This window comes from Helicoverpa armigera, chromosome 18 (genome assembly GCF_030705265.1).
Source record: "Helicoverpa armigera isolate CAAS_96S chromosome 18, ASM3070526v1, whole genome shotgun sequence".
Lineage (NCBI taxonomy): Eukaryota > Metazoa > Arthropoda > Insecta > Lepidoptera > Noctuidae > Helicoverpa > Helicoverpa armigera.
In genome coordinates, this window is record NC_087137.1 from 5,664,594 (window position 1) to 5,689,446 (window position 24,853).

The following is a 24,853-nucleotide window of genomic DNA, read 5'->3' on the forward strand; positions in this document are numbered from 1 at the left end:
TATTGATCCTGCACACTTTTTGAATATAGTGTATCAAACATCAATGTCACTAGGTTGCATACAATCATAACACAATGAATATCGAAGGTGAAAGATTTGTGTAACACCTAGAATGGATATTGCCATCAAAAGTGAAAAAATTACACCCTCACACTGGTATAGGTTTCCCAGACTGTTCTCATTAATAGGTACCGATACGTTCTGTTCAACATAACAGTTTTGTGGTTAAGTGCGTAAGGGGTAAACCCGGAAAATGGATTCGTCGCCATCAAAGGACTGCTTCAATGAGTACACGACAGCAAGAGCATTAAATTCATTAATCCGGCGTCACAGGTTTGGTGTTTCTTAATGTACTTAACTTCTAATAGGTGCTGGTGAATCCCTTTGGATTCACCTCTTGAAAACCACTCTTTAGTGGTTTTCAAAACAGCTAAAGAACTGACGATCGTTTAGCCGGTCATAATATTTGACCGATAAAATGAATACTTATAGGTACTTACTTACCGATAGAGACTTGCATGTATTATAGACCTGACAGATAAAAGACATTTAGGTATCTAAGGAATTACCCATGTTACCTACTTGACATCATGAACTACGTTTTCGCTATTGCAGACAATGCTGAACTTCAGTTATGAAATAAAGGATTCCAGTGTCAAATATTTCAGTTCCTATTTATAGAAATCAGACAAAAACACGCTATCTACATCCTGCACTCGGAATGGTTTTGATATTAGGTATGTCACACATCCATAGGGTACCAGTTCATTCGGTCTGCTTTTAGAAAGAGCAACATATTTTTTTAATGGAGAAGTGAGAATTAGTACTTAACTAAAATGCCCGCATTAAGATTAAACAGAGAGTTATGGAAACTCGAAAATAGTGACCAGGATTTTGAAATGAAGATCAACGCATCGCGGCCGCTGACTAATTTTAGCAGGTTTGAAAATACCATTAGTGGGAGCTTTGATTATTATGTTACTTTACCACTTTTCCTTACCCTAAAAATAAGAACTGTAACTACTCGGCAACGCACAATATTAAATTGGTATTTTCCTAATTTGATTATGAGTTTTCGTCGTAATTTTGACTGTTATACGTACACATTTTTGTTTCGGGAATTGAATGTGTCATAACTGCGCCTAAAACAATTTAAAAGTACTTAGATAAAGGGATATCTGTGGGGTATTGCATGATTAAGTAACTCAAAATACTCAAATGAAATTAAAATTCACAATTTTGTTAATTCATGTTTAACATTACTCGGAATAGTCCCATGTTAGGACCTCTCATGGGAAATGAATACTAATTCATTTTGATGTGACATTGGCACAGAGACCCACTTATATTAAGTACTTAGTTTAAATCCTAAAATCTAGGCTTTAATTTAATCTCCGAATCGGTATACTTAGGTAATTTGTAGTTTCATGGAAGCGCCGGTAGTGCCTCTACCTCCTACTTTGTCACTCCATGCTTTTATTAGGGATAAGTATATAATGTACAAACGAACCACAAATTAATTTGTCATTTGTCATTTTATGAAATTCCCAAATGGCTTGAGGTAGGGCCAGTTCGCAAAATGTTAACTTTAATATTTACTTGTGTAATTGCAGTTGTCATTAAAAAGGCACATATGGACTAAGGTCGTGCTTAACCAGCTTGTTTGTACCTCGTTACGATTTGAATATTCATAAACAAATAATGTAACAAATGTAACGTATTAGTCAGCATTCTACAAATTTTAATTTAGTAATTGGCTCACCTGTATCCCTTGGGTTAACATTAACGGCTATGACGACTCTCCTACCAAGCCCAAATTAATAGCATGTTTTGTTTTGAGCCCATTCGGTAGTCTTTGCCTAGCATCATGAGGAGGCACTCGAGGTACACAATAACAACACTTGAATAACTAAAATCTAATACGACATGACTAATGTTCATGTTGTTCTAGGTCGGAAAGTTTCGGGAAGACCCCCGATGTGGTTGAAAAGGAAATGCCACCAGAAAAACCCAAGAGATGCAGGCGCAGCATAATCAAAGATTACTTGGTTGATTACACGGCTAACTCTAATCTTCATGGACTGAAATACATCGGAGAGAAAGAAAGAACCTTCGTGGAAAAGTAAGTTTCATCAAACTTCCGTTGTTTAGGTGTAAGCAGGGTACAAACAGTTTCTATTACCGTTTTATATTGTTCTAATTTTATTCCAGAATATTCTGGCTCTTCATGTTTACATGCTGTGTGATACTTTGCGCCGGATTAATTAGAAAAGTCTACATAAAGTGGAATGAAAGTCCAGTGATCGTGAGCTTTGCTGAAAACCCGACTCCCGTTTGGCAGGTACCTTATTCCAAGCATATTTTTCCTCATAGGTGTTATTGTTGTAATTCAATGTACTTATCCTTCAAGTTTGACGTTACACCGATTTACAAAATGTTGAACTTTGCCATGATCCCATTATCTATCAAATCACAAATCTTTACATAGAATTTCCACGTATCGAGTTCATGGCTCGAGTATTTCTCACCTATGTCACCCTTCCTCAATATCCCATGTTATCTCACTTAGGTATTTTGTATACTATACGTACTCTTTCATCATTATTGTTTTAGATTCCCTATCCAGCAGTGACAGTCTGTTTCGAAACTAAAGCAATGCAGAGGAAATTTAATTTTACAGATTACTACCATTTATATTTGTCAGACAAGGATAATCTGACGTTAGAAGAGTAAGTAAAATTCAATAACTAAGTACCTAACTGTAATGATGTGCCTACAAAATACAAGCGGCAGGTCTGAATATTTAAATTGTGTTACTTAAATACATGTATTGTATTTCTTTTCTTTATTTAAACTCTGCAGTTAAAGTTTGACTGAATTTACTTTCAGACAGCATTTGTTTGAAGATATTTCAATGGTCTGCGATGATCATCTTGCTCCCGCGAATGGCCGAAAATTTTCCGATGGAGCAGAAACAGTGGACAATATACGAGAGGTTCGTAGTCTTGGAAAACTTAACATTTTTTTGAGGTAGATACTCCATTTATTTTATTTATACATTTCAGGTATCGCCAAATCTGACAGAAGTTTTCTTCGGCTGTAAATGGAAAGATATACCAAGTGTGAATTGTTCTGACTTATTCTCACCCATATTGACTGAAGAAGGGCTTTGTTACACATTCAATACCTTGGGCGCTGAAGAAATGTTTAGAGTTGAGAAGTGAGTGTAACATTTTTTTTCGTTTTTTTTTTTTTTAGAAGTATTATTACTTTAACGCGCCTATGTGTTTTAGCTTGCATCAGAATTACCCCTATCTGGAACATGATAAGGTAGCAGAGTCATGGAGTCTGGAGGAAGGATACTCGGCTGACACACCAATAGAAACCTATCCCCATAGAGGCGCTGTAAGTTTAAACTTAATATTAGACACATACAATTGATTATTGAAAAAAATCCATTAAAACGTAGGTATACCATCGAGATACGTAACTAAAATAACTATCCCAAGCGTTCCAATATTTACCTAAGTAGGTTTTATACGCAGAAGTTGACTAGGCACCTATAACTTCGGAAGATGACTCGTTAACTTTTTCGTAATAATTAGTCTTTATCATTTACATTAAGATGCATTTTCACAGGGATATGGAGTTAAATCAGGCCTAACTTTCTTACTGAAGGCCAATAAAATTGATTTGGATTACCTCTGCAGAGGTCCAGTACAAGGCTTCAAGGTAAACATAGTTACATCTAAAGCGGACCATTGTGAGTTTCCACAATACATAATCGTATGATAAATAAAGTGCATTTCCTCTATGTCCGTAGATACTGTTGCACAATCCGGCAGAGTTGCCGAGGCTTTCACAACAGTACTTCCGATCGCCTCTATCGCAAGAGGTAGTCGTTGCGGTGAAACCTAAAATGATGACCACTTCCTCAGGCCTTAAACCTTACGAGCCTACCAGGTGAGTTCGACAAGTATTACTTGTTTTATTGAATTCTCCATCAATGCCAATTCAGTTGAAAGAGCCACTCATTGATAATTTTATTGGTTATATACGACATAGGTACATTAGATAGGTATGTTGATTACCAACTTTTTTAAACAAAAAGTTCTCGTCAATACGAAAAAGCTACCAAAACGCTCTTTATCACATCCTGTGGTATTTACTATTTTGTTAGAAATTAAAGCCTAATTATCGCGACACATAACAATAACTTAGGTACTACTAACTTAACTATAGGTAGTAGGATAGGTGTAACGAACCAATCGATGTTAATTAACAACATTAGGTAATTTATTAACCATGTATTTGCGTGTAAATAAATACCCAATTAGGAGCTACCATTTATTACCAGTACAACAATGGACTTCTTTTATCGGTTCACAGGCGACAATGCTATTTTCCAACGGAGCGCTATCTTCAATACTTCAAGGTGTATACTCAGTCAAACTGTGAGATGGAGTGTTTATCCAACTTCACTTATACGCGATGTGGATGCGTGCACTTTGGGATGCCTTGTGAGTGCCCATTTGACTTCTATTCAATTTTACATAATCTTGACTACATAGTCCTCGCTTTCAGACGGAAAATCCAGTACCAAAAACTGTTGCAGCAAAGAAACCCAATTTTGGATATATTTAGTTGACCTACATCTTTATATTAACACGTCTAAACGTATCGTGCTTAGTAGTTTACAGAACGGGCCCGCGTAATGTTTTGTAACACTGCATAAAAATGCACTTTGCGTTCCAGATGGGCCAAACATGGAAGTCTGCAATGCAGCCAGCCGAGAATGTATAAAAGAAGCTCAGAGTAAGTCGGTCATCGAACACCAAATACTCCTAAGTTGTGCAGACTCATGTGCAATAAAAACTATTCAATAAAACATTAGAATGTTGGAGTTGCATAAGATATTTTTACAAAATGGCTTTCATTTACCTTATTAGCAGTTTTATTGACTTTCACAAGATTTAAATTTAAAATACTCCTATTTAAGTATGTCAAAATGAAGGAAGCTACTTTTAAACTTTTTCAGTGGAGCTGGTGACTATAGAAATCCAGTCTGGACTCGACAGTCGCAAACAAAATGAAACTGATACACTCGGCCAAGCCCGAGCTGTGTCTTCTAGGTGTCGATGCCTACCAGCGTGCACATCCATAGAGTATGAGGCAGAGACGTCGCAGGCCGATTATGACTGGGCAGCCCTATTTCGAGCATTCAGATATTATAACGTTTCTGAAGAATTGGTGAAGTGAGTAACAGAGGTTTTTATTTAGGTAATATATGGAACCAGGTAAAGGCACCTAAGTAGGTACGTTCGGCAAAGGAAACATCCTTTTTGGCACGTAAAGGCACTCAGCACAATGTCTAAGAATTTGGCCATCGACCACCAAGGACCATTTTCTTTCGCTATCTGCAGTCGCAGGAAAAACCTAGTTTGAACTTTCATACTTTCATTAGATAATAGTTATGATCCTGAGGTCAAATGACATAATCTTTCTAAAATAAATATGCATTATGCATTTTCTCTCACCTCGGTAAAACGTAAATATTTTTTATTAATTTATTCACTTACGTTATACTTTTATATAAATGAGTGTTTATGTAGGTATATATGTAAATAAATATTACTTAATCGCTAAACATGTATGATTCGCAAAAGTCGAAAACGGTAAAATTGATTAATTCATTAGCACAGATTAGAGTAACACTTTTTAGGGAGATAGAAATTAAGGCCCTCAAGACCTCAGAAAACTGGTGAAACCGTGGGAAATAGGTGGTTTAAAATACAAAATAATCTAATCCCTAGTAGGTAGCATCAGCGGATGACGAGCAGAGGATGTTTTGCAATATTCGACCTATCTGTAACAACCGCCAGACATTATCCTGCTCGTATCGCGAAAGGAAATAAGCTATTTGTTAGAAAATCTAATCCATAAAACGACCTTCATTTTTGCCATTTTTTTTTTGTTAACCGCCAATTTTTTATATTAGCCGTATAGGTAGTAATATTCGATTATTGCTGAAAGTTTCAGTGTTACTGGCCACTCGCAAAAAAATAACGAAAATGCCCCTCCTTTCGCGATTATCTTTTTTTTTATTGTTCCGTTCCAACTACCTAATTCATATTTCAAATTATAATTTGGCGTTCCACACACGACTGATTCGAAGTTAAACGACCTCTCTAAAATAAACCTCTCGGTCAATACCTTCACAGTATGTTTTACAAAACCAACGGTAGGTAATGACGAAAGTATGTATTTATGGTAAATCCAGTAAAATAAAATTGAGAGGACATCGACATTCATTCATTTATTTAATCAACATCAATACGAATATCATTAATCATTCGAAAAGGTAGGTACGTAATTGCTACTTGCCTACTTACATTTTACATTAGGGATAGGCACTTAACTAGAATTTCTAGTATTGGTAGGATACATTTTACATTACTTTTATCAAAAATTGGCAAACAAACTACAATCTATGCGAAAAGGCGTCTTCCATCATAGTGTATCTTGAAACATATTTAGTCTACAGGTACCTCCTTTTTCTTTCTTTCTTCTTTACCAAAGTAGTATGGGTAAGAGAGGCACGGCTATATAATAGTTATTATTTTTTCAGTGTGACGTACTCCCGCGTCATGGTATTCTTCAAGGAAGCACAGTTCATCACTTCTCGTCGTTCAGAGCTTTACGGACAAACTGACTTCCTAGCCAACTGCGGCGGTCTACTGGGACTGTTCATGGGCTTCTCTATCCTCAGTGTCGCGGAAATTATATATTTCTTAACGTTAAGGTAATTTATGAAAATCATCATCATCATTTCTTCTGAAATATGTTGGTGAAGGCTTCCCGTCTAAACGGATGCAGCTGAGCACCAGCGTTATACAAGGAGCGACCGCCTATCTGACCTCCTCAACCCAGTAATTGGGCACCCAATATCCCTAGGTAAGACTGGAAAACCACCAGCATTTTTTTGCTGACTGTACGTAACTTGAAATACAGATCTCTGTGGTGTCTAGTTCAATACTTTGGTTCTCATGGTACCAAGATAACGAAGACTGACATGACATTCCATGATCATGACATTCCAACTGATGCGCGGTAGTTCCGTTTGCCAAGGCCGATCCACTTACCTACTACATGTCTTTGGAAGCTGTGGGTATAATAGGTTTAAAAGGGCATAAACTAGAAGAGTCCATAGGTACTAGCAAAGAGGGTCCTATTCACAGAAGCATAATACATGCATGGAGAACCCGATGTAGGATTGGGCCATTGGGCCATTGGGCCAACTCTTTTGAATATTTTGGTAATTCCGAAGTGAAACCTTCTTCAGTCTTTTTAACCTAGGCCATAAATACTTACTCAGACTTCTGTTTACAGATTATGCTGTGTCCTTTGGCGTCGGCGTAACAAGAAGCGACGTATTGATTTCACGAAAAACGACACAGTTCCCGGCCCGAGCCCCAATAAAGTGATGCATCCGTACAGCGAATAATGGCAAAAAAGAAAACTACGAAAAAGTGTTTATCGATTCTTATTAATATATGCTTTATAACTTAAACTTACGAAAAGTGCAATTATTATTGTAATTCACGCACATAAGTACAACTTTGCTCTCTAACTCACAGATTTTTAATATTAACTGTTGCATAGTTGCTAAGGTCATGATGTCGTCGTAGCAAAATTTGAGAATCTTATTTTTAAATATCATGTGCAAATAAAAAATGAATTTACCAATAGTTGTTTCAATGTTTCTAAATACATATCAATCAAACGGTGCTTGGGCCGCTGAGTTTTTTCTTTGGAGCATATCCAATTCTTTTGTGTATTTCTTCGATCGTCTTGAGAGTGTCTAAGGGTTTTGGGGTATCTTCCTGCATTTCGGAAGCTGTGGAGGAATTATTTCCTTGTTCTCTTCGAAAAGCTTCGTATTCTTGCAAATCATCCAATTTTAAAGTTATTTCCGTCAAAGGTCTTCGGATCATTTTTGGAACTGTAAAAAGACGATATAACTGTTAAGAAATGACTGGATAATAATTCATTCAGATAAAACCTAATAAAACATTTCATCATAAAAATATTCATTTTGAACGCTTCTTTATTAAATACGTTTGTTAAAGTTCGGACTGAACGCATCCAATACATTTTTTTGGAAGTTGGCAGAACTGTATCGCTAATAGTGATGCGTATTCTCGAAAGAATAAATATCATGATACCAGTTCAAAATATCGTTCACGTTTTCTAGAAGAAATCGAAATATTCGAAGAATCTGAGTTTAAATGAAATACTCTAGAACTATATGAGGAATGCTACAATATGATAAATGAAACTATTAAAATGTATAGAAACTCGACAAAAAAATATCGTGTTAACTTCGTTAATAATTTTAAAAACATATTTGTAGTGTCATAGTGATTTGTGATTAGTTAATATGACAAAATATTACACTATTATGTAAAAATAACATCTTCATATATTTTTATTAGGTGTCGAGTAGAATAAAGATAGACATATTGCTTGATAGTAAAGTGCATTTGTATTAAAAATACATACCCAAATACAACGTTCTTTGTCAAGCACTTAATTTTCGACACGAGTTGGATCTTAAAATATCGATATTAGATGTTCCAACAGTCTGGACTCGCCATGTGGACATCACTAGTTTTAACAATTTTATTTGTTTGACGTGACGTTGTTAAACGAACACGTCAATATCGCATAGCTTTAATCGCGAATCCTTCGTGTTGTGGTTTAATTTCTTGAAGATCTAATTGCTTTTACGTTCCAATATATAATTAAAGTTATTATAACTCACCAAAATGCTGTATCTTGAGGATTATTTAGAAAGTAAGACGTTCTTTGTTCTTCCACGATGACGCAATTCCGTGCTTAATGTTGGCAAAATTGGGGCGTGCCCTGCTACTAAAAGTTGCGCGAAAATTCAAAAATAAAGTGTTCTTGTTTGCCAAGTGCAACTAGCTGACCAGTCGAACTTTTTAAAGTTTTGATTTCAATAATATTATTATATCGTTGTTGTATGCCTACTCGGAGATGTCACAAAGCAAAAAATATAATATTCCGTTCTTGAGTTATCAATAACATTACTAAACACAATCAAAATATATTTTATTCTCGCAGTGCCTTAGTTATTAATTCCAGTCCTTTTTCATTGCAGTGATTGAGCATCTCCCTCAAGAGCTCAGGGACAGATTTACTGAAATGCGAGAAATGGATTTATCGGTTCAAAGTAACTATAATCTCAAATATCTATTCTACCAATTTACTTTCAAATTTTTAGTTTTTTTTTTCTAATCATTGTAATTTCGCCACAGATAATATGGATACTTTAGAGAAAAGAGTTCGCACCCTCTTTGGTGGATGTAGACGAGGGGAAATGAATACTGATCAGGCTAATACGGAATTTTCTGACATCAAGAGAGGATACAATAAGACTCTTGAAGAAGCTGATGAAAAAATGGCTCTAGCTAATCAGATGTATGATTTGGTTGATAGATACTTGCGTAGACTTGGTAAGTTCATAGAATAATCATTCCATATAATTAATAACAGAGAGTCTCCACATTTTGTGAAAGTTAAATGTCAAGCATATTAAAACAGTATTTTATAAAATATATTTTCAAAATAATGTATAATATTTTAAGTCTAGTCTACAGTTTATGTAACTTTTTTCTAACAAAGAATTACTAGTCAGGTTTTTATATTATTTTATAATATTCTCAGATACGGAGCTTCATAAGTTTAAATGTGAACTGGAGGCAGATAACAAAGGAATCACAGAATTGTTGGAAAAAAGATCTCTTGAACTTGATGTGAACACCAATCACACTAACACACCTAACAATAATCATTATAAGGAAAACAGGTATGTTCTAATTTACCTGTTGACGGAGCCTTTTTTTATTCATGTTGGGGTTGGCTTCCAGTCTAACCAGATACAGCGGAGTACCAAAGTTTTACATGGAGAGACTGCCTCTCGGTTCTCAACCCAGTTACCCTGGAAACTCAAAATCCCTTATTATAATATTAAAATTATTCTGTGCTTATTTCAATTTAATATTTTGTAAGTTATGCACAACCAAGGCATAATTACTGGCTTACTGCTTTACTTTATCTACTTCTTAAAAAGTACTTGCAGTTGCATCTGATCGAACTGGATTCTGACTAAAATTGACACCACTCCTTTGAGCCCTAATTAAATAAATATATCTGTTAACAATATTTTATATTGCAGGTACCGCATCCGAGCTGAAAAGCGTCGCGACAGCTGGGGTAACCGCGAATCTCGGGGCCACACCTCTGGGAATCTTTCCAGAACTGATTCTGCTATACAGGTAAATACCAATTTTTCATGGATGGAGGGAATCTTACCTTGTAAATGACTGGTTGAAAGATAAAGACATGCTGTAACAGCCCCAAACAATGATTGGTGTAAGGACTTTTTTGTAACAATCTAAATTTGAATATTGTATTCGCAGGCAGCGTTGGGACGAGATTCTTACTCACTGGGTCATGCTGGCAGTGCCATTGCTGCTGCTGCCAGTCAGGCTATTGCAGCAACGCAGCAGGTACGTACACACTTAAGGCTTATCATATTATTTCATCCAGGACAATATGAATAGGTAATTAATGTAATAGTGCAAAGTGATAGGCTAGCATTTAAGGATTAAATTAATTTCTCTGGGAAAACATGTAGACAGTCCAATAGTAATTACAATGTAGCAATGTTTATTACATACTGCTTTCCTGCAATGTCATCCGCATCCCTGGGTAACTTTATCCTGTAGCGGGACAAATTATAGTCTGTGTTACTTGGGAATAGAGCAGGTTCCGAATAGTAAAAGATTTTTTTCAAATCTTTTTTTTAAATTGTATTCATGTCACACGCGTGAATAAATGCATTTTCTTTCTTTCTAATCATAATTTTTTTTCTTCTTTATTATGTATTTATTTTATTACTGTCTTTATTGTACAGATGCAGCATGGTCGTCGCACGGCCTCGCTGAAGGCTTCCTACGAAGCTGTGGCTGGTGGTGAACTCGCTCACCATGCACTGCAAACACATCACAGCACACATCATGATCATGGTAATACACACCTTATTATAGGAATGTATAATAACAGCAATCTATACTAATATTATAAAGCTGAAGAGTTTGTTTGTTTGAACGCGCTAATCTCAGGAACTACTGGTCCGATTTGAAAATTTCTTTCAGTGTTAGATAGCCCATTTATCGAAGAAGGCTATAGGTTACTTTTTATCCCGGTACGGGAAGTAGTTTCCACGGGATGCGGGTGAAACCGCTGGCAGAAGTTAGTATATTTATAAGCCCGAGCAAGGATATGCTTGAATTAGTTCAAGAAAATCCTTTTCAATTGTACAGATCATCTGTCCGTCAACGGATAAAAAACTTTTTTTTTAATAATCAAACTGAACTGTACTGTGATCAAAATACTATTTTCCTTTTAAACAATCTGTTTTTCTTATTAACAGGGCATGGAGGAATGTCAACCAGCCATGGTCAGAGCACCACTGTTCATGGCCATCATACTACTTCTCATGGACACAATAATTCCTCTTCTTCTACTAAGAGGACCAAACAGAAGTAAGTAACATTAACATTCAAAGAAGTTCAAATGTTATTGTTCCAATCAGGTGGATGATGGAGTTCAGGCAGACATACCATAGTGGGCACTGTGGGTATTGGGTATGCCCACAACACTAACTTTTGATTTCACAATTCTTTACCTTGCTCCCACATACTCTTTTATATACTGCTCCTACATACTCCCTTTCCATATGTATTCTTCCCATAAATTGCCTTATGTACTTCCTTACATACATCCCCTATGTACTCCGTTATGATGATACTTCCTTATACATATATGTATACATAGATGCTTCATGTAATGGTATGTGAATGGCGCACAACCTTTTTTGAGGGTAGACATAACATAAGCCGCCCAAAATGATTTAAATACCGTAACTTTATTACAGGAAAAGCAACAGCTACAGCTCAACTGGGGTATCTGCTCACACTCAGCAGGCTGTGGCGTCGGCAGCCAGCCGTTCATCTTCTCCTACTGTGGTGTAAGTTTCTTGTTTTATAAATACAAGTATTTCTGGTACAAGGATTTGTGTGAGTACTGTTCTGGACACACACATAGAAATCCTTATCTACTATAATTTAAAAAATCGTATAGCCTCGGCAACTACTGAACCGATTTGATTAATTCTTTCACTACTAGAAATCTACACTATTTGCGCTGAGCATGTTTTATCCGGGCAAAAGTTTTCCCGGGACGCGGGTTAAACCGCATGGAACAGCTAGTAAATTATAATTAATGAATATAATAGAAATTTCATGTCCAGCATGCATGCAGTGATAATTAAAAAGTATCTCTTATGATTTTAGAGCCATGAACAACGTCGTGAACAATGTTGCTATCGAGGAGCCCATGGAGGAGGAATGGACATACGATCCCAACGAGCCTCGCTACTGCATCTGCAACCAGGTGTCTTACGGAGACATGGTTGCTTGTGACAACCAGGATGTAAGTCAAACGCTCATATTCTTATTTTAGTATATCTATAACTATATTGGCGGCTTCCAAGCTAGCCGGATATAGCAGAGGACCAGTTATCCGGGCAACCCGATAACCCCCGGCGGGCAGCCCTTGGTAAAACTGGTTGTCAGGCTTTCTGGCTTCTGACTAACCTACGACTGCCAAAGATGTTTAAATGACAGCTGGGACCAGTTTATCGTGTCTTCCGATACACGGAAGAACTTGTAATATCATGATTCATGAATAATATAATTAATTGACAAAATGTTTGTGTTAATTTCAGTGCCCTTACGAGTGGTTCCACTACCCGTGCGTTGGCATCTCTGCACCACCGAAAGGCAAGTGGTACTGCCCGCAGTGCCAGAGCAACATGCGTCGCAACCGCGCCCACCGAAAGAACTGAATTATTACGACGATGTTTCTGCGTTACGCTTAATCTCATACCGTCATTATGCCATTAATCTACCTGTATACCTTATTAAATAAATAATTCCATGTGCAATTCAGTGTTTTTTTTTTTCTTTATATGTTAGATACCCATCTATTGGCATGCACTTGATTTCAACATGATTTTACCAGAACCTTTCTCTAATTACCATTCTTTTATTTAAAAGTCAGTAAAAAATAATGCCTATCGTACAGAAAGTTATTCTTGAACGGAAACTACATATATTGTTCGCATAAAATATCAAGAAACAGGCTGTCTTTCAACTGTGAGATATTTCTTGATACACTAAAGACAAAGATAAAAGAAATCTGGAAAATGTGTGGTAGATTTTCGCCCGTTTGATAGAAGTTCTGAGCACGGGCACGGGCAATAGGGGAACAGTCTATTTTATTTTATGGACAGATGATTTAATTACAACGCTTAGCTACTTAATAAAATATTTACCAAATCATAAGCCAAAAATCATCAACATCTGAAAAAATATCTTTAGTGTTGCAACACCGAGAAAATCAATGGAAATTCTAGAAAAGTGCGTAACTAAACGCAATACCTTCATTCAGGTTCTAGAATGAACTCATACATAAATATCATTCGTTCATTTTCAATTCGTTGTCTTGTCTGTGTGTGTTGGATTCCCTCAAAAATTCCGAATTAAACATCTTTTTGTGCAATATTTGTTTAAAAACTACAACTTTGGACACTAACTCACTGCCAGTAAACAAGCAATAATGTCTGAAGCCAAAATTAAGGATGTGTGTACTTTTTTGTTTATGTATTAGTGACCTCAGATTATATTTTGTGTTATAACCTGCATCACAGTATTATTTATTTATTTGTAGCTACGCAGCGACATCGACGAGCTTAATGAGTTATTAAAGCAGGCAAAAAGGAAGAGGGCTCAAGATTTATTGTCGTTGGAAATCAGGAAATTGGAAACGGAATGGATAAACTTGAAGGAAGCGAGCGCTCAGTCTGCGCAGGCAGGAGCCTCGCCGGCGCCGTCCACCGCAGCCGCCCAGAGCAAGAGATACCAAATAAAATTGAACGGATATGGTAAGTATAATTTTTAAATTCTCTCAGGGTTTCAAAATAACGCAAGTCATGCTTCAATTCTGTCTCCAGAAAATACTATGTTTTATTTAGCAAGATGCGAATCCCTTTGTTCAAGTAATTTCCACATTATCTAATTTCATCAAGTCTTATTTATGTTCAAAAACATTTTCAGGTTGGGATCAGTCCGATAAGTACATCAAAGTTTTTGTTACACTGAAAAATGTCCAGACCGTGCCTAAGGAACAAGTCTACTGTAAGCTTACCGACAAGTCTATGGAGTTACATGTTGAAAATCTGGAGAATAAGGATTACCTTCTTGTAATCAACAAGCTCTTGGAACCTATCAATGTTGAAGAGAGCCATTGGAAGCAGAAAACAGGTAATTTTAATAATTTCCCCAATGAATTCTTTATTTCATCTTCCTCGAAAGAGGTTTACCAAAATTCTACATGAAAATCTCAAAACAGTTATGCATTAACATGTCATAAATATTTTATAATGCTGTTGATACTGGCCAAATGTAAATGTTCACTTTATTTTCAGATATGGTAGTGATATTCTTGGCCAAGTCTCGTCCCAACATCAAATGGTCTCACATGACCGAACTTGAGAAGAAGTTTGAAGACCAGCGCAACAGCAAGCTCAAACCAGCTGCTCCCGAGATGGATAAATCTGATCCACAGGAGTCTATTATGAGCCTTATGAAGAACATGTAAGTATTTTATACCATTTTACTTATTTGTTTAAGGATTTTGATTACTACTACTATGTGTTTTTGTCACAGTTTTGTACTTAGTAAAATTGAAAGCTATATATGCAATATATCAGAAAACTTAGACAGCACATGCATATACTTATGTGTGATTTACTCTGCATCTCTCGTCATAATTTGACTCTAAAAACTATTTTTTAATTATAAATGCATACTTGATTGTTTTTATAATCAACATAAGTATGACTTGCCATTATAATTGAAAAAAGTAATGATATTCTATGTTCATTTGACACAAGTAGCATGATAATGCTGATAAGAATTCAATGACTTTTCTGTCAATTTTATTGATTAACCTCAATATTGTTATTTCCAGGTATGAAACTGGTGACGATGACATGAAGAGAATGATTTCAAAAGCTTGGTATGAGGGACAGCATAAGAAGAAATCCGATACCCTAGATCTGTAGACAGTAGATTATATGTATGTGATGTATTATTAAGGATAATAAATCTGATTTTTCATCAACTCGGGTTCTTTTTAGAACTACCTTGACTTATGAGTGTAAAGTACTTCATTCATACAGATAGTAATTACATTGGCAATTCATAATTATTTAGTATGTAATAATAATTAGATGTAAACAAAACTAGATTTAACCTTCTGGTTATCTGAGAGGTGATAAATAACTACACACAAGTCTATAACACACAATAATTATTTATTTTCTAAGAGTACATTAGAATAGACATCTTTAATAACATGAAATTTTCTACAAGTAATATTTAAATAGCTGAGAAGTCCATAGGGTTTGTCGTTTAGTCCACCTTGATGGGGTTGTATTGAGAAGACATTGGCAGCCAGTGAAGTTTCCTGAAACAAGAAAACAAGCAGGTAAATATATATTTTTTTAACATTATCGACGCCGGGAAACATGATATATGGTAAATACTTACATTTTTCGTGGTTTTTCAGTGTGATTCGGTTTCAGCATTTGTACAAAGAGAGCGCATAGGTAAGCGGCCTGCAATGTGTACAGAACGTACTGCCAGTTAGCTATACCGAAATTGTTCTCAGTGTCCATCTTTTCAACCATCACGGAATTTGTCCTCTCAGAAGCCAAAGCTATCTTAAGATTTCGGGACCGTGAGTCAATTGATTCGCGTTCCCTATTTTCAATGCTGTTTGCACGTTCTGTTCGGCTGCGGAGTACCTCAGTTCGGCGTCCAACATCGACGGATCGGCTCAGTCTAGTTTCGTCCCTAACATCTCGGAAGTGCCGGCGGTCCACTGAACGAGTTCTTCGGTCCAACATAGCATTGTCTCTATCTTCGGCAGTAACTCTGTCAGTTGATCTTGATTCCAATCGGCTCATCCTACTTAGAAGATTTCCACGAACCTGGTCAGATAGCCTTCGATTCTCCGTGTCCCTCTCAATGCGTCTCTCATTCCGTGTAGTGAATCGATACATTCTCGATTCGCGAATATTTCGTCGGTCTAATTCCCTGCCTTCTCGAGTCATGTAGCGGTCGGGACTTTCCCTCATTTCTTCGCGAGATGCTCTAGAAACCCTTTCGTTGTCCCTTATTTCTCGTCGACTGTCAGAACTTACTCTGTCATGTGGAGTGATAACATTTCGAGATTCGCGGGTATTTCGCCGTTCGATTTGCGTTCGCTCACGAGATAACCTGTAGTCGGGACTTACCCTATTCTCAGAATTTAACCTAGCTTCGTTTCGGATCTCCTGTCGACTGCCAGTGTCTCGTTCATGTAGGGTGATAACATTTCTAGATTCGCGGATATCCCGCCGTTCGATTTGCGTTCGCTCACGAGATAACCTGTAGTCGGGACTTGCTCTATTCTCCCTTTGCAACCTAGCTTCGTTTCGGATTTCTTGTCTACTTCCAGTATCTCGTTCATGTGGGGTGACAATGGTTCTAGATTCGCGGATATCTCGCCGTTCCATTTGCATTCGGACACGAGATAATCTGTAGTCGGGACTTACCCTATTCTCAGAATTCAACCTAGCTTCGTTTCGGATTTCCTGTCGACTGCCAGTGTCTCGTTCAGGTTGGGTGATAACATTTCTGGATTCGCGGACATCTCGTCGTTCCATTTGCGATCGCTCACGAGATAATCTGTAGTTGGGATTTACCCTGGTCTCCGATTGCAACCTAGCTTCGTTTCGGATTTCCTGTCGACTGTCAGTATCTCGTTCATGTGGGGTAATAATAGTTCTAGATTCGCGGATAACTCCCCGTTCCATTTGCGTTCGTTCACGAGATAATCTATAGTCGGGACTTCCCCTATTCTCCCTTTGCAACCTAACTTCGTTTCGGATTTCCTGTCGACTGCCAGTGTGTCGTTCAGGTTGGGTATTAACATTTCTAGATTCGCGGGAATCTCGTCGTTCCATTTGCGATCGCTCTCGAGATAATCTGAAGTCGGGACTTGCCCTATTCTCCCTTTGCAACCTAGCTTCGTTTCGGATTTTCTGTCGACTGGCAGTGTCTCGTTCAGATCGGGTGATAACATTTCTGGATTCGCGGACATCTCGCCGTTCCATTTGCGTTCGCTCACGGAATAATCTGTAGTCGGGACTTACCCTATTCTCAGAATGCAACCTAGCTTCGTTTCGGATTTCCTGTCGACTGCCAGTATCTCGTTCATGTGGGGTAATAATAGTTCTAGATTCGCGGATATCTCCCCGTTCCATTTGCGCTCGCTCACGAGATAACCTGTAGTCAGGACTTACCCTAGCTTCGTTTCGGATTTCCCGTTGACTTTCAGTATCTCTCACGCGTCGGTTTACATTAATATTCATGTTTCTATGTTCTTGGGTCCTTCGGTCCATCTGAGACCTCAATCGAGAGTTTATTTGTTCGCTGTCTTGTCTAATCTCACCCCTTCTATCGGTGAACCTGCTCTCGTCGTACCTTATTTCTCGTCGGCTGTCGTCATTACCTCGAACGTTTCTCATCTCAATCATTTCCCTGGAAAGCCTTGACTCAGTATTTAAATTATTTCCCTCACGGGTGTCCCTTAAATTGCTGGACCTAATTTCTCGTCTGGTATCAACACGTCGGCCATTTCGGGTTTCAAAATTGTTCATTAATCTGAATTCTCGGATATCTCTTCGATGAACCTGTACTCGATTATCCCTTTCATCTTGAGTGTTTCGGGAGTCCCTCTCGCTAAGCCGGATTTCTTGTCGATTGTCTAGTTGTCTGTCTCTTAGGGTATTCGTGTTCCTGGTTTCGCGTATATTTCTTCGATCTGCAAGGATTCTCTCGCGAGATTGTCTCTGTTCAAGGTTTTCCCTGATTTCATCCCGAACATTTATTTCCCGACGAACATCAACTTCCCTCCTGTTCAGGGTATTGATAATTCGGGAGTCACGTACATTTTTTCGATCATTCGTGTTCCTCTCATTTTCAATGTTCAGAATTCGAGAATTACGCGTATCACGTCGGGCTACCTGAGTTCGCTCAAATTCTCGCCTTTCAGAATTTTCCTTATTTTGTCCTCGACGTTCGCCAAATTTATCGTTTGACCGCAGATAGCTAATGCGTCGTATTTCTCGGTTTACCTCACGAGTATTAAGACCGACGCGCATGTTACGAATTCGATCTAATCGAGTATTCTGGTCGGTGTTCCGCTGCTCGCGTCGATATGAATCCATATCTAGATTATAACGCTCTGTGCCCGATCGAGTTGAAGATTCGCGCCGTACTGCACTTCTTTCCCTTGTAAAACGCTGTCGAGTGTTCATGTTGTCAGGTACTTCCAAAGTTGTTTCGTCTGCTTTTGTTCGGACGATAAGTCGTGCATCTCGATTCAAAGAGATCCTACGATCTCCAGATCTGAATTGCATTTCACGTCGAGTTTCGAGTAAGTTTTCGGGCAAGCGTTCATTGGCCAATCGGTCTGTTCTGTAGTCATTTCTAAAGGAGCCGTCGCGAGTTGATTCAGTTGCATCACGACGATCTACATTATTCCTGGAGGAACGATCGACAACCCTGCGGGTGAATTCTTGAGGTTTCAGATCTCGACTATAACGAGCAGAGTCCCTTTGACGTTCGTCCAGCAAGCGGCCCCGACTTAGGGAATTCTCAGATCGTTCAAGACGGTATTCAACTCGTGTAGATCTGGCTGTTGGAGAGGGATCTTGTCTTGCAGCCCTTTCCCGGTCTTCTAGCAGCCTTTTCTCTGTAGAACGACGGTATTGGCGAATTTCATCGCGATCGCTTAAGCCTCGTAGTGCAGATGTAGTATCGCTGAGCCGGTATGTTCCACGAAGCGAGGACCTCGTATCTCGAAGCGGAGTAGAAGACGGATGATCGCAACACTGCTGCCTGCCATCAATGAGATTGCGATCGGTGAAAGATGCAATAGGTTGAACTACAGCGACTACCGCAAGTAGTAGTAAACGCCAGTTATTCATAGTAACTGTGTGCTGTTTGGAGTGGTTTTCTTCCTTTCGCGATGAATGTGTTGGAAGTGTACCGATGGCGGTCGCTTCCGAACTGAATTTTGAAGCGCTTGTCCCGGCTTTTATACAGCTTTCGAAACAGTGTCGATTCAATGCTTATTAGGCGCTAGAACGCATTCAATTTTCAGCTTCCCACACGCCACACAATATTGGATGGATCAAGTAATCTAGATCCTTTGGTATACGATGACACTGCCAACTAGCCACAATGAAAAAAAAAGTGTGCTCAAGTACTGTTCCGAGTAAATTAGACTGTAATTTATGTTGCTAGCAAAGAATGAACGAGCCGTGTTCGGATTCAAAAAACACCTTCGCGAGCCTCAGTAAGGCTAGCCCTAGCTTAAACCTCAAGACGTACAAAACAGCCAAAACAACAGTCTTAATTACATTAATTGTAGCATTTATTTACAAAGCATGTACAAAAAACCGATATTGCATGGCTTAGGCCGAGGCATTTCGCTCCTTTCGCTTGACCCGCCTCTTGAATGATCTATGACGGACCATATTTTTATAGGTAGATCTAAATGTAAAAAATTACATTATAAAATTACTAAAGTCATACATTTAGATCGGATCGAATATTATAGAATCGAATAATAGACAGGTAAGAATGAATATAGGTAAAACCTATAATTATGTACGTATCGTACCTATACTAGAATTTTAAAAATACGTTTAATACCCAAAAGGATCAAGTGGATTCAAGTGTTCTATGGAACTAGTATTATCGCAGGACACAGCTGCACAAGAAAATTTGTCCCCGCGCGTAAAATAATTATCTGATTGAACCCGTTGGAGCAATAAATGGAATCCATAAATTGATTTCCTATGACGTCAATACCGAAGTACGACATATTTTAAAGTTCTTATAAGCCATAGATTTACTTAATAATTATTGCATGCAGAAACTTCGAGCTTTAATTGCTTAAGACAATACCATCTTTGCGCTCACAGAAACTACGAGATTTCTGCATGCCCGAGCCGCCTGTGTGCGGCGCACACAATGGCAGTATATCTAATTGGCAAAACGTCATCTAATTTTATAAAATTTGTAATCAGTTATTTCAGTCCAAATTCGCGTGAAGATTCGATAATTTTTCTTTAAAGAATAAAAATACCAACAGCGTTAAAAATATTTGAAATTGTCTGTAATGGTGTTATAGGTAGCTTAACCGCTAACGTTAAGGAGTTCCCTCGAGTCTCTGTCGTCTTCGTTGCCATCATCTGATGATCTGATTCAGCTCTAAATACTAATTCTAATTTGGCATTTGCCATTGCGTTGCCTTTGATTTTTAAGGTTCCTACAAAAACTTGGTAGAAATGGAATACCTCGAATCACACCTTTTCAATTGTTATAGGAAGGTTCCCAAATGACGAAGAAATCGGTTGATATCTTACTTACACCCTCCGAGCCTTTCCCAACTATGTTGGGGTCAGCTTCCAGTCATCATCCAGCATTCGGTGGACATCTTATTTACATGCATAAAATAAAACTCTTAAAAAAATTGAAAAGAATAGGCGACTTGATGACAATACATCCTCCTTTTTTTAAGTTGGTTAAAAAATGCGGCCAAAGGCAGTTTTCCTTTGCTTTTGGTTTACCTCGTAGTAAAATCGCTGAACCGATTTTGATGAAACTTATTAGTGTTACAGCCCAAACGGTTCTACATCTATCGCTCGCTCCGATAAATTTTATATTCCGTGGAATATTATACCTACAGAATAGGGCTAGCTAGGGCATGTACCTACTTCACACCGGTGGATGAAGACAGTTCGTTTAGGATGTTTGTAAAGTAGGTACCTATTTACCTGACCATCTTAAGTTTAATAGATAGTCAAAATAGGCGAATAAGGGTACTTTCAAGTAGCCTCATGTAGGTAGAGAGGCGCCTAGACGAAGGACATATCGGACATCGGTGAACTATGGAAACGGTTTGGTCGTGTTCTCATACTGGTGATTTCCTAATTAGCTCTTCAAGCATGGGCAGCTGTGAAAATGTGGAGTAGGTACGTTGATGAGTACAACTCAAGTCAGGGGCCCGATTCTCCTAATTTTACCTAAGCAACATACGATTTACGTTCGACTCGATTCGACTGAGATCCAATCCCGACTCGATTACGATTGAAGCGTATGTGGCATTCCGCTATTTTTTCTTTGAAATAAACGTTTTTATCCTTTTCTGTCATTCAATAATGAATCATTTTGTCTGCAAATGATTTACGATTGCAAAATGATTGTACAGCAAACTACCGTATAGACCAAAATAGCAGACCAATCGCACACCAATCAAATATCAATCGAATACGATTGGTCTTTTATTAGTAGCAGAATGCCCGATATGGTTAAATCTGTTATTGCAATCATATTGCGATTCGATTTTGACATTATTAACTTAGGAGAATCGGGCCCCAGATTTGCGGCTTGAGCTAGCACGAGAAGCACGTGGCGCCTCCCCAGACCTAAGACCCAGCACCCGAGTCCCAATCGCTAGGAGAAATGGGACACTGATTCTAAACAGAGCCAAGTCAAGGTGGTTAGGTAAACTTTATACTTACTAAAGAATTCACCCTTATGCCCTTAGCTTCATGCCTTTTAGTTACGATCCTTTACCTTACCACAGTTGTTTAAATAGCTTATGTGTACATAGGTACCTACCTAGGCTTTGCAACCGATTTCAAATAAAGGAGGTTCACAGTTTGGCCTGTATGCATGTTTGTACACGATTATCTGAACCAATTGTGATGCTTTTTCAGCACAGAATTTCTAACTGAAGGTTTTAAGTACCCGCATATTATTGAAATCAGTTTTATTAGCACAAAACAGTCTCCATTAATAATGCAAGGCACTCATAGATGATACACTTTAAATTAGAAGGCACTGGTACACTCTACAAGGCGCAGGCCGGCCTCTTCTGTGGTTACTATTTTTATGCTACTACCCCTGGATGGATTTTGATGAAATTTTGCAGTAATAAGTTTTTGGTTAAACGAAACCGAAATTACGAATATGTATTTACTCTGTGGATGACTGCAGTATTTTCCTAGGGCCAAAAGCGAAACCGTGGGAAACATCTAGCTTAAAATGAAATACAGTTTTGGGCAACCAAAGGTTTATTATATTTAGATTTTCTTAATCCTAATTGTATCCATAGGATTGGATGACTGCGGTGAACGGCGCTGTCGTCTTCGCAACCTTCTCGCCGGATTCCTTCGTGATCCTCTGTAAAAACATTAAACTGGTTACAAATCTGACTGAAGAAATAGTTTTGAATAAGAATAATTAAAATATTGACTCAGTTAAGTGTGCTTTTCATTTGTTATCAAATAATGTAGGTAAGAATGTAATCATCATAAAAAAATATGTCTACAATATCAAATAGTTGGATATGAATGTCTAGATAGGGCAAGATGGGATGTAAAGTCAGGTTATTGTGGTACATACCTTCAGCTTCTTCTCATAGGCCATCAATTTGACAGACTTGACCTTCCTCTTGTTCTCAAGCTTGCGGACAACGTCACGGTATTTCCAGCCGACTTCGTGGGACAGGCGGCCAACGTGACAGTACTAGAAATAACATTCAAAAAATTAATTCTAAATCTGTACATTTTTGGAGATTTTGAGTGGGGAAGGAGTAATTCTCAGACAATAATAAAGTTGCAACATGGTTATTCAGTCGCAAATTACCCAAATGAAACATCATTGTAAACAATTTGAAACAAGGGTTATTAAGTATTTATCTATCAATGTTGTTTACTAACCATTTGTTTAAAACATCTACTCAAAAATGTTTTAACCAAAGCTTTCTCAAATGTGCACCCTTGTTTTAAATTATCTGCTATCTTGTCAACAGTCAAAAACCATTTGGTGACATAAGTTTAGAGAAGACCTAAACAAAGTTATGGACGATGTTATATTATTTTTATGTTCCAATGAGGTAAAGTCGGTAAAGGCGACATACCTTGCGGCCAGGCTTCAAGCAGAAGACTCTGAGAGCGGCAGGCACAACCACGCGACGGCGGTTGTCGTATGGCGGTGGGCAACCGTCGTACGCACGGAGCCTCCTCAGCGCGCTCTTTCCACGCTCAGTCTTGTGTGGAATCATGCCTGAAAGACAAACCTCCTTTGAAAACATTGCTAATGTGTGTAGATATAACGGCATTTGTGATAGATGGCTTCATACAAGATATTCTTATCATAAACATCAAATAATGTAGGTAAAATTAGTAATAATCATTTAGCAGGGTGATTGCTCATACTTATGTAAGAAAAAGTTACTGGTTATACAGTTTTGTTCCCTATGTTTAACTAACTTGTGTTGAAACAATAATACATTGCCCAGAATTTTGGATATTAACTAGATAGTTATATGGTTAGAGATAAGATAGATAAATAGTTTACCTCTGACAGTCTTCCACAGGATCTTGGAGGGTGCTCTGAAGTGGAAGGGTCCACGAGCGGGGTTCACATTGCACCTCTTACGAAGGAATGACATGAACTTCAATTTGTTCCTGCAATTAATACACGTTGTTAAAAGTCATTCATTTTAAACTTAGATTTTGCTGTCAGGGTAGTAGTATCAGAAAACTTATGAGTAACAACATCTATTTCTCAATATTCAGTCGCAAATTACCCAAGTAAGACATCATTTGAGATCTCATGTCTGCAAAACACTTAATTTTTTTTTGTATAAACGTGGTATTTAAAAAAAATATGAAAAAGTAACAACTACCAGTGTGTTGTTCCTAAACACATTTTCGGTATTAATATCACCACAATTTAATAGCGAGGAAAATAGGGGTTAGAATTTCTAGATTTACTTGAAAACAAGTTAAACAAAGAGATTATAGAGCAGATAAAAAAATGCTTCTTACCTGAAGAAGTTACCAGAGATGTTGATCTGCTCACATCGCACGACCACGACTTTGTTACCTTCCAACAGGACCTTAGCGATAACTGCGGCCAGGCGGCCGAGCAGATGGCCACGGCCATCGATCACTATGGCCTGGAACACAAGTATCCACACTGGTTACAAACTGCCGCTGACGTACCGTATAACCTCAAAATGAAGTTCACTATTTGCAATCCAGACGGCTTTGGAACATGATTTTACCAGGTTTGAACTCAGATTTTTTAGCAAAAGATTAAATACGAACAGTTTCAGGTAATGTGATCCAGCAACAAATGCTAAACACGAGAAAGCACGTGTGAATCGTGTGATGCATGGGCAGTGCATGTTGTTAATTTTTGTAACACAGTTGAAACTGATAAAATTAAAGAATAAAGTGCACATTGCATCTTGAGATTAGTTATTTGGTTCACTTGAATGTATTTTAGTTGATTTTCATATTTTTTCTTCTCACCTTATTGCTAAAGCCCGTCATTTTCACGACAACAAAACGGAAAAGGATAACTTTTTAAAACAATATGGCTACCGGACATTCACCAAAGACGATTGTGTTGCAACAGTAAAAATTTGATGGGCACATTTAGTCGATTAATTAAATGTTACTAATCTTTATTTTAATCACGGAATCAACACAATATAAAAAGCA

General features: G+C 37.8%; 5 protein-coding genes and 1 long non-coding RNA gene across 6 annotated transcripts; 3 read left to right on the forward strand and 3 right to left on the reverse strand.

The window, feature by feature from the left end:
• The first annotated feature begins 760 nt into the window (after nucleotides 1–760).
• On the forward strand, nucleotides 761–7,746 carry LOC110380208 (pickpocket protein 28). Its single transcript, XM_064039096.1, has 14 exons — nucleotides 761–940; nucleotides 1,952–2,122; nucleotides 2,212–2,341; nucleotides 2,614–2,729; nucleotides 2,890–2,995; nucleotides 3,066–3,220; nucleotides 3,294–3,405; nucleotides 3,640–3,732; nucleotides 3,824–3,963; nucleotides 4,390–4,520; nucleotides 4,756–4,815; nucleotides 5,039–5,255; nucleotides 6,629–6,802; nucleotides 7,390–7,746. Exons 1-14 carry the CDS (start codon nucleotides 837–839, stop codon nucleotides 7,502–7,504), a joined length of 1,824 nt encoding a protein of 607 aa, XP_063895166.1. The 5' UTR covers nucleotides 761–836; the 3' UTR covers nucleotides 7,505–7,746.
• LOC110380212 (uncharacterized) lies at nucleotides 7,297–8,889 on the reverse strand. Its single transcript, XR_002429804.3, has 2 exons — nucleotides 8,825–8,889; nucleotides 7,297–8,002 (listed from the first exon to the last, which is right to left on the reverse strand). It is a non-coding gene; the product is annotated as an uncharacterized LOC110380212 (long non-coding RNA).
• On the forward strand, nucleotides 8,661–13,096 carry LOC110380209 (inhibitor of growth protein 3). The gene is made up of 11 exons (XM_021340124.3): nucleotides 8,661–8,856; nucleotides 9,185–9,256; nucleotides 9,342–9,539; nucleotides 9,751–9,892; nucleotides 10,262–10,361; nucleotides 10,506–10,595; nucleotides 11,003–11,114; nucleotides 11,522–11,633; nucleotides 12,026–12,118; nucleotides 12,444–12,582; nucleotides 12,878–13,096. Exons 1-11 carry the CDS (start codon nucleotides 8,829–8,831, stop codon nucleotides 12,995–12,997), a joined length of 1,206 nt encoding a protein of 401 aa, XP_021195799.2. The 5' UTR covers nucleotides 8,661–8,828; the 3' UTR covers nucleotides 12,998–13,096.
• Nucleotides 13,097–13,606: 510 nt separating this feature from the next.
• LOC110380210 (calcyclin-binding protein) lies at nucleotides 13,607–15,336 on the forward strand. The gene is made up of 5 exons (XM_021340125.3): nucleotides 13,607–13,794; nucleotides 13,882–14,095; nucleotides 14,268–14,474; nucleotides 14,639–14,807; nucleotides 15,184–15,336. The coding sequence occupies exons 1-5, from the start codon at nucleotides 13,771–13,773 to the stop codon at nucleotides 15,275–15,277; spliced, it is 708 nt and encodes a 235-aa protein (XP_021195800.3). The 5' UTR covers nucleotides 13,607–13,770; the 3' UTR covers nucleotides 15,278–15,336.
• A 172-nt stretch (nucleotides 15,337–15,508) lies between these two features.
• On the reverse strand, nucleotides 15,509–19,501 carry LOC110380211 (trichohyalin). The gene is made up of 3 exons (XM_064039269.1): nucleotides 16,049–19,501; nucleotides 15,765–16,006; nucleotides 15,509–15,681 (listed from the first exon to the last, which is right to left on the reverse strand). Exons 1-3 carry the CDS (start codon nucleotides 19,250–19,252, stop codon nucleotides 15,627–15,629), a joined length of 3,501 nt encoding a protein of 1,166 aa, XP_063895339.1. The 5' UTR covers nucleotides 19,253–19,501; the 3' UTR covers nucleotides 15,509–15,626.
• Nucleotides 19,502–22,393: 2,892 nt separating this feature from the next.
• LOC110380233 (large ribosomal subunit protein uL13) lies at nucleotides 22,394–24,814 on the reverse strand. Its single transcript, XM_021340147.3, has 6 exons — nucleotides 24,662–24,814; nucleotides 24,173–24,303; nucleotides 23,700–23,809; nucleotides 23,260–23,405; nucleotides 22,743–22,865; nucleotides 22,394–22,520 (listed from the first exon to the last, which is right to left on the reverse strand). The coding sequence occupies exons 1-6, from the start codon at nucleotides 24,680–24,682 to the stop codon at nucleotides 22,437–22,439; spliced, it is 615 nt and encodes a 204-aa protein (XP_021195822.1). The 5' UTR covers nucleotides 24,683–24,814; the 3' UTR covers nucleotides 22,394–22,436.
• Between the last annotated feature and the right edge of the window lie 39 nt (nucleotides 24,815–24,853).

What these genes read in the sequence shown, in the direction of transcription:
- LOC110380208 (XM_064039096.1), top strand. Translation starts at nt 837, where the DNA reads ATGCCCGCATTAAGATTAAACAGAGAGTTATGGAAACTCGAAAATAGT. An exon ending in AAACCTTACGAGCCTACCAG is followed by an intron (nt 3,964 to 4,389) that starts GTGAGTTCGACA and finishes ATCGGTTCACAG; the next exon opens with GCGACAATGCTATTTTCCAA. An exon ending in ATATATTTCTTAACGTTAAG is followed by an intron (nt 6,803 to 7,389) that starts GTAATTTATGAA and finishes TTCTGTTTACAG; the next exon opens with ATTATGCTGTGTCCTTTGGC.
- LOC110380210 (XM_021340125.3), top strand. Translation starts at nt 13,771, where the DNA reads ATGTCTGAAGCCAAAATTAAGGAT. An exon ending in CTGAAGCCAAAATTAAGGAT is followed by an intron (nt 13,795 to 13,881) that starts GTGTGTACTTTT and finishes ATTTATTTGTAG; the next exon opens with CTACGCAGCGACATCGACGA. An exon ending in CCATTGGAAGCAGAAAACAG is followed by an intron (nt 14,475 to 14,638) that starts GTAATTTTAATA and finishes CTTTATTTTCAG; the next exon opens with ATATGGTAGTGATATTCTTG.
- LOC110380233 (XM_021340147.3), bottom strand. Translation starts at nt 24,682, where the DNA reads ATGACGGGCTTTAGCAATAAG. An exon ending in TGACGGGCTTTAGCAATAAG is followed by an intron (nt 24,304 to 24,661) that starts GTGAGAAGAAAA and finishes CTTGTGTTCCAG; the next exon opens with GCCATAGTGATCGATGGCCG. An exon ending in GCTTGAAGCCTGGCCGCAAG is followed by an intron (nt 22,866 to 23,259) that starts GTATGTCGCCTT and finishes TGTTATTTCTAG; the next exon opens with TACTGTCACGTTGGCCGCCT.
- LOC110380211 (XM_064039269.1), bottom strand. Translation starts at nt 19,252, where the DNA reads ATGAATAACTGGCGTTTACTACTACTTGCGGTAGTCGCTGTAGTTCAA. An exon ending in ACGAAACTAGACTGAGCCGA is followed by an intron (nt 16,007 to 16,048) that starts TCCGTCGATGTT and finishes CTCCGCAGCCGA; the next exon opens with ACAGAACGTGCAAACAGCAT. An exon ending in ACTGAAAAACCACGAAAAAT is followed by an intron (nt 15,682 to 15,764) that starts GTAAGTATTTAC and finishes TTCTTGTTTCAG; the next exon opens with GAAACTTCACTGGCTGCCAA.
- LOC110380209 (XM_021340124.3), top strand. Translation starts at nt 8,829, where the DNA reads ATGCTGTATCTTGAGGATTATTTAGAAA. An exon ending in AATGGATTTATCGGTTCAAA is followed by an intron (nt 9,257 to 9,341) that starts GTAACTATAATC and finishes ATTTCGCCACAG; the next exon opens with ATAATATGGATACTTTAGAG. An exon ending in TCATCTTCTCCTACTGTGGT is followed by an intron (nt 12,119 to 12,443) that starts GTAAGTTTCTTG and finishes TTATGATTTTAG; the next exon opens with AGCCATGAACAACGTCGTGA.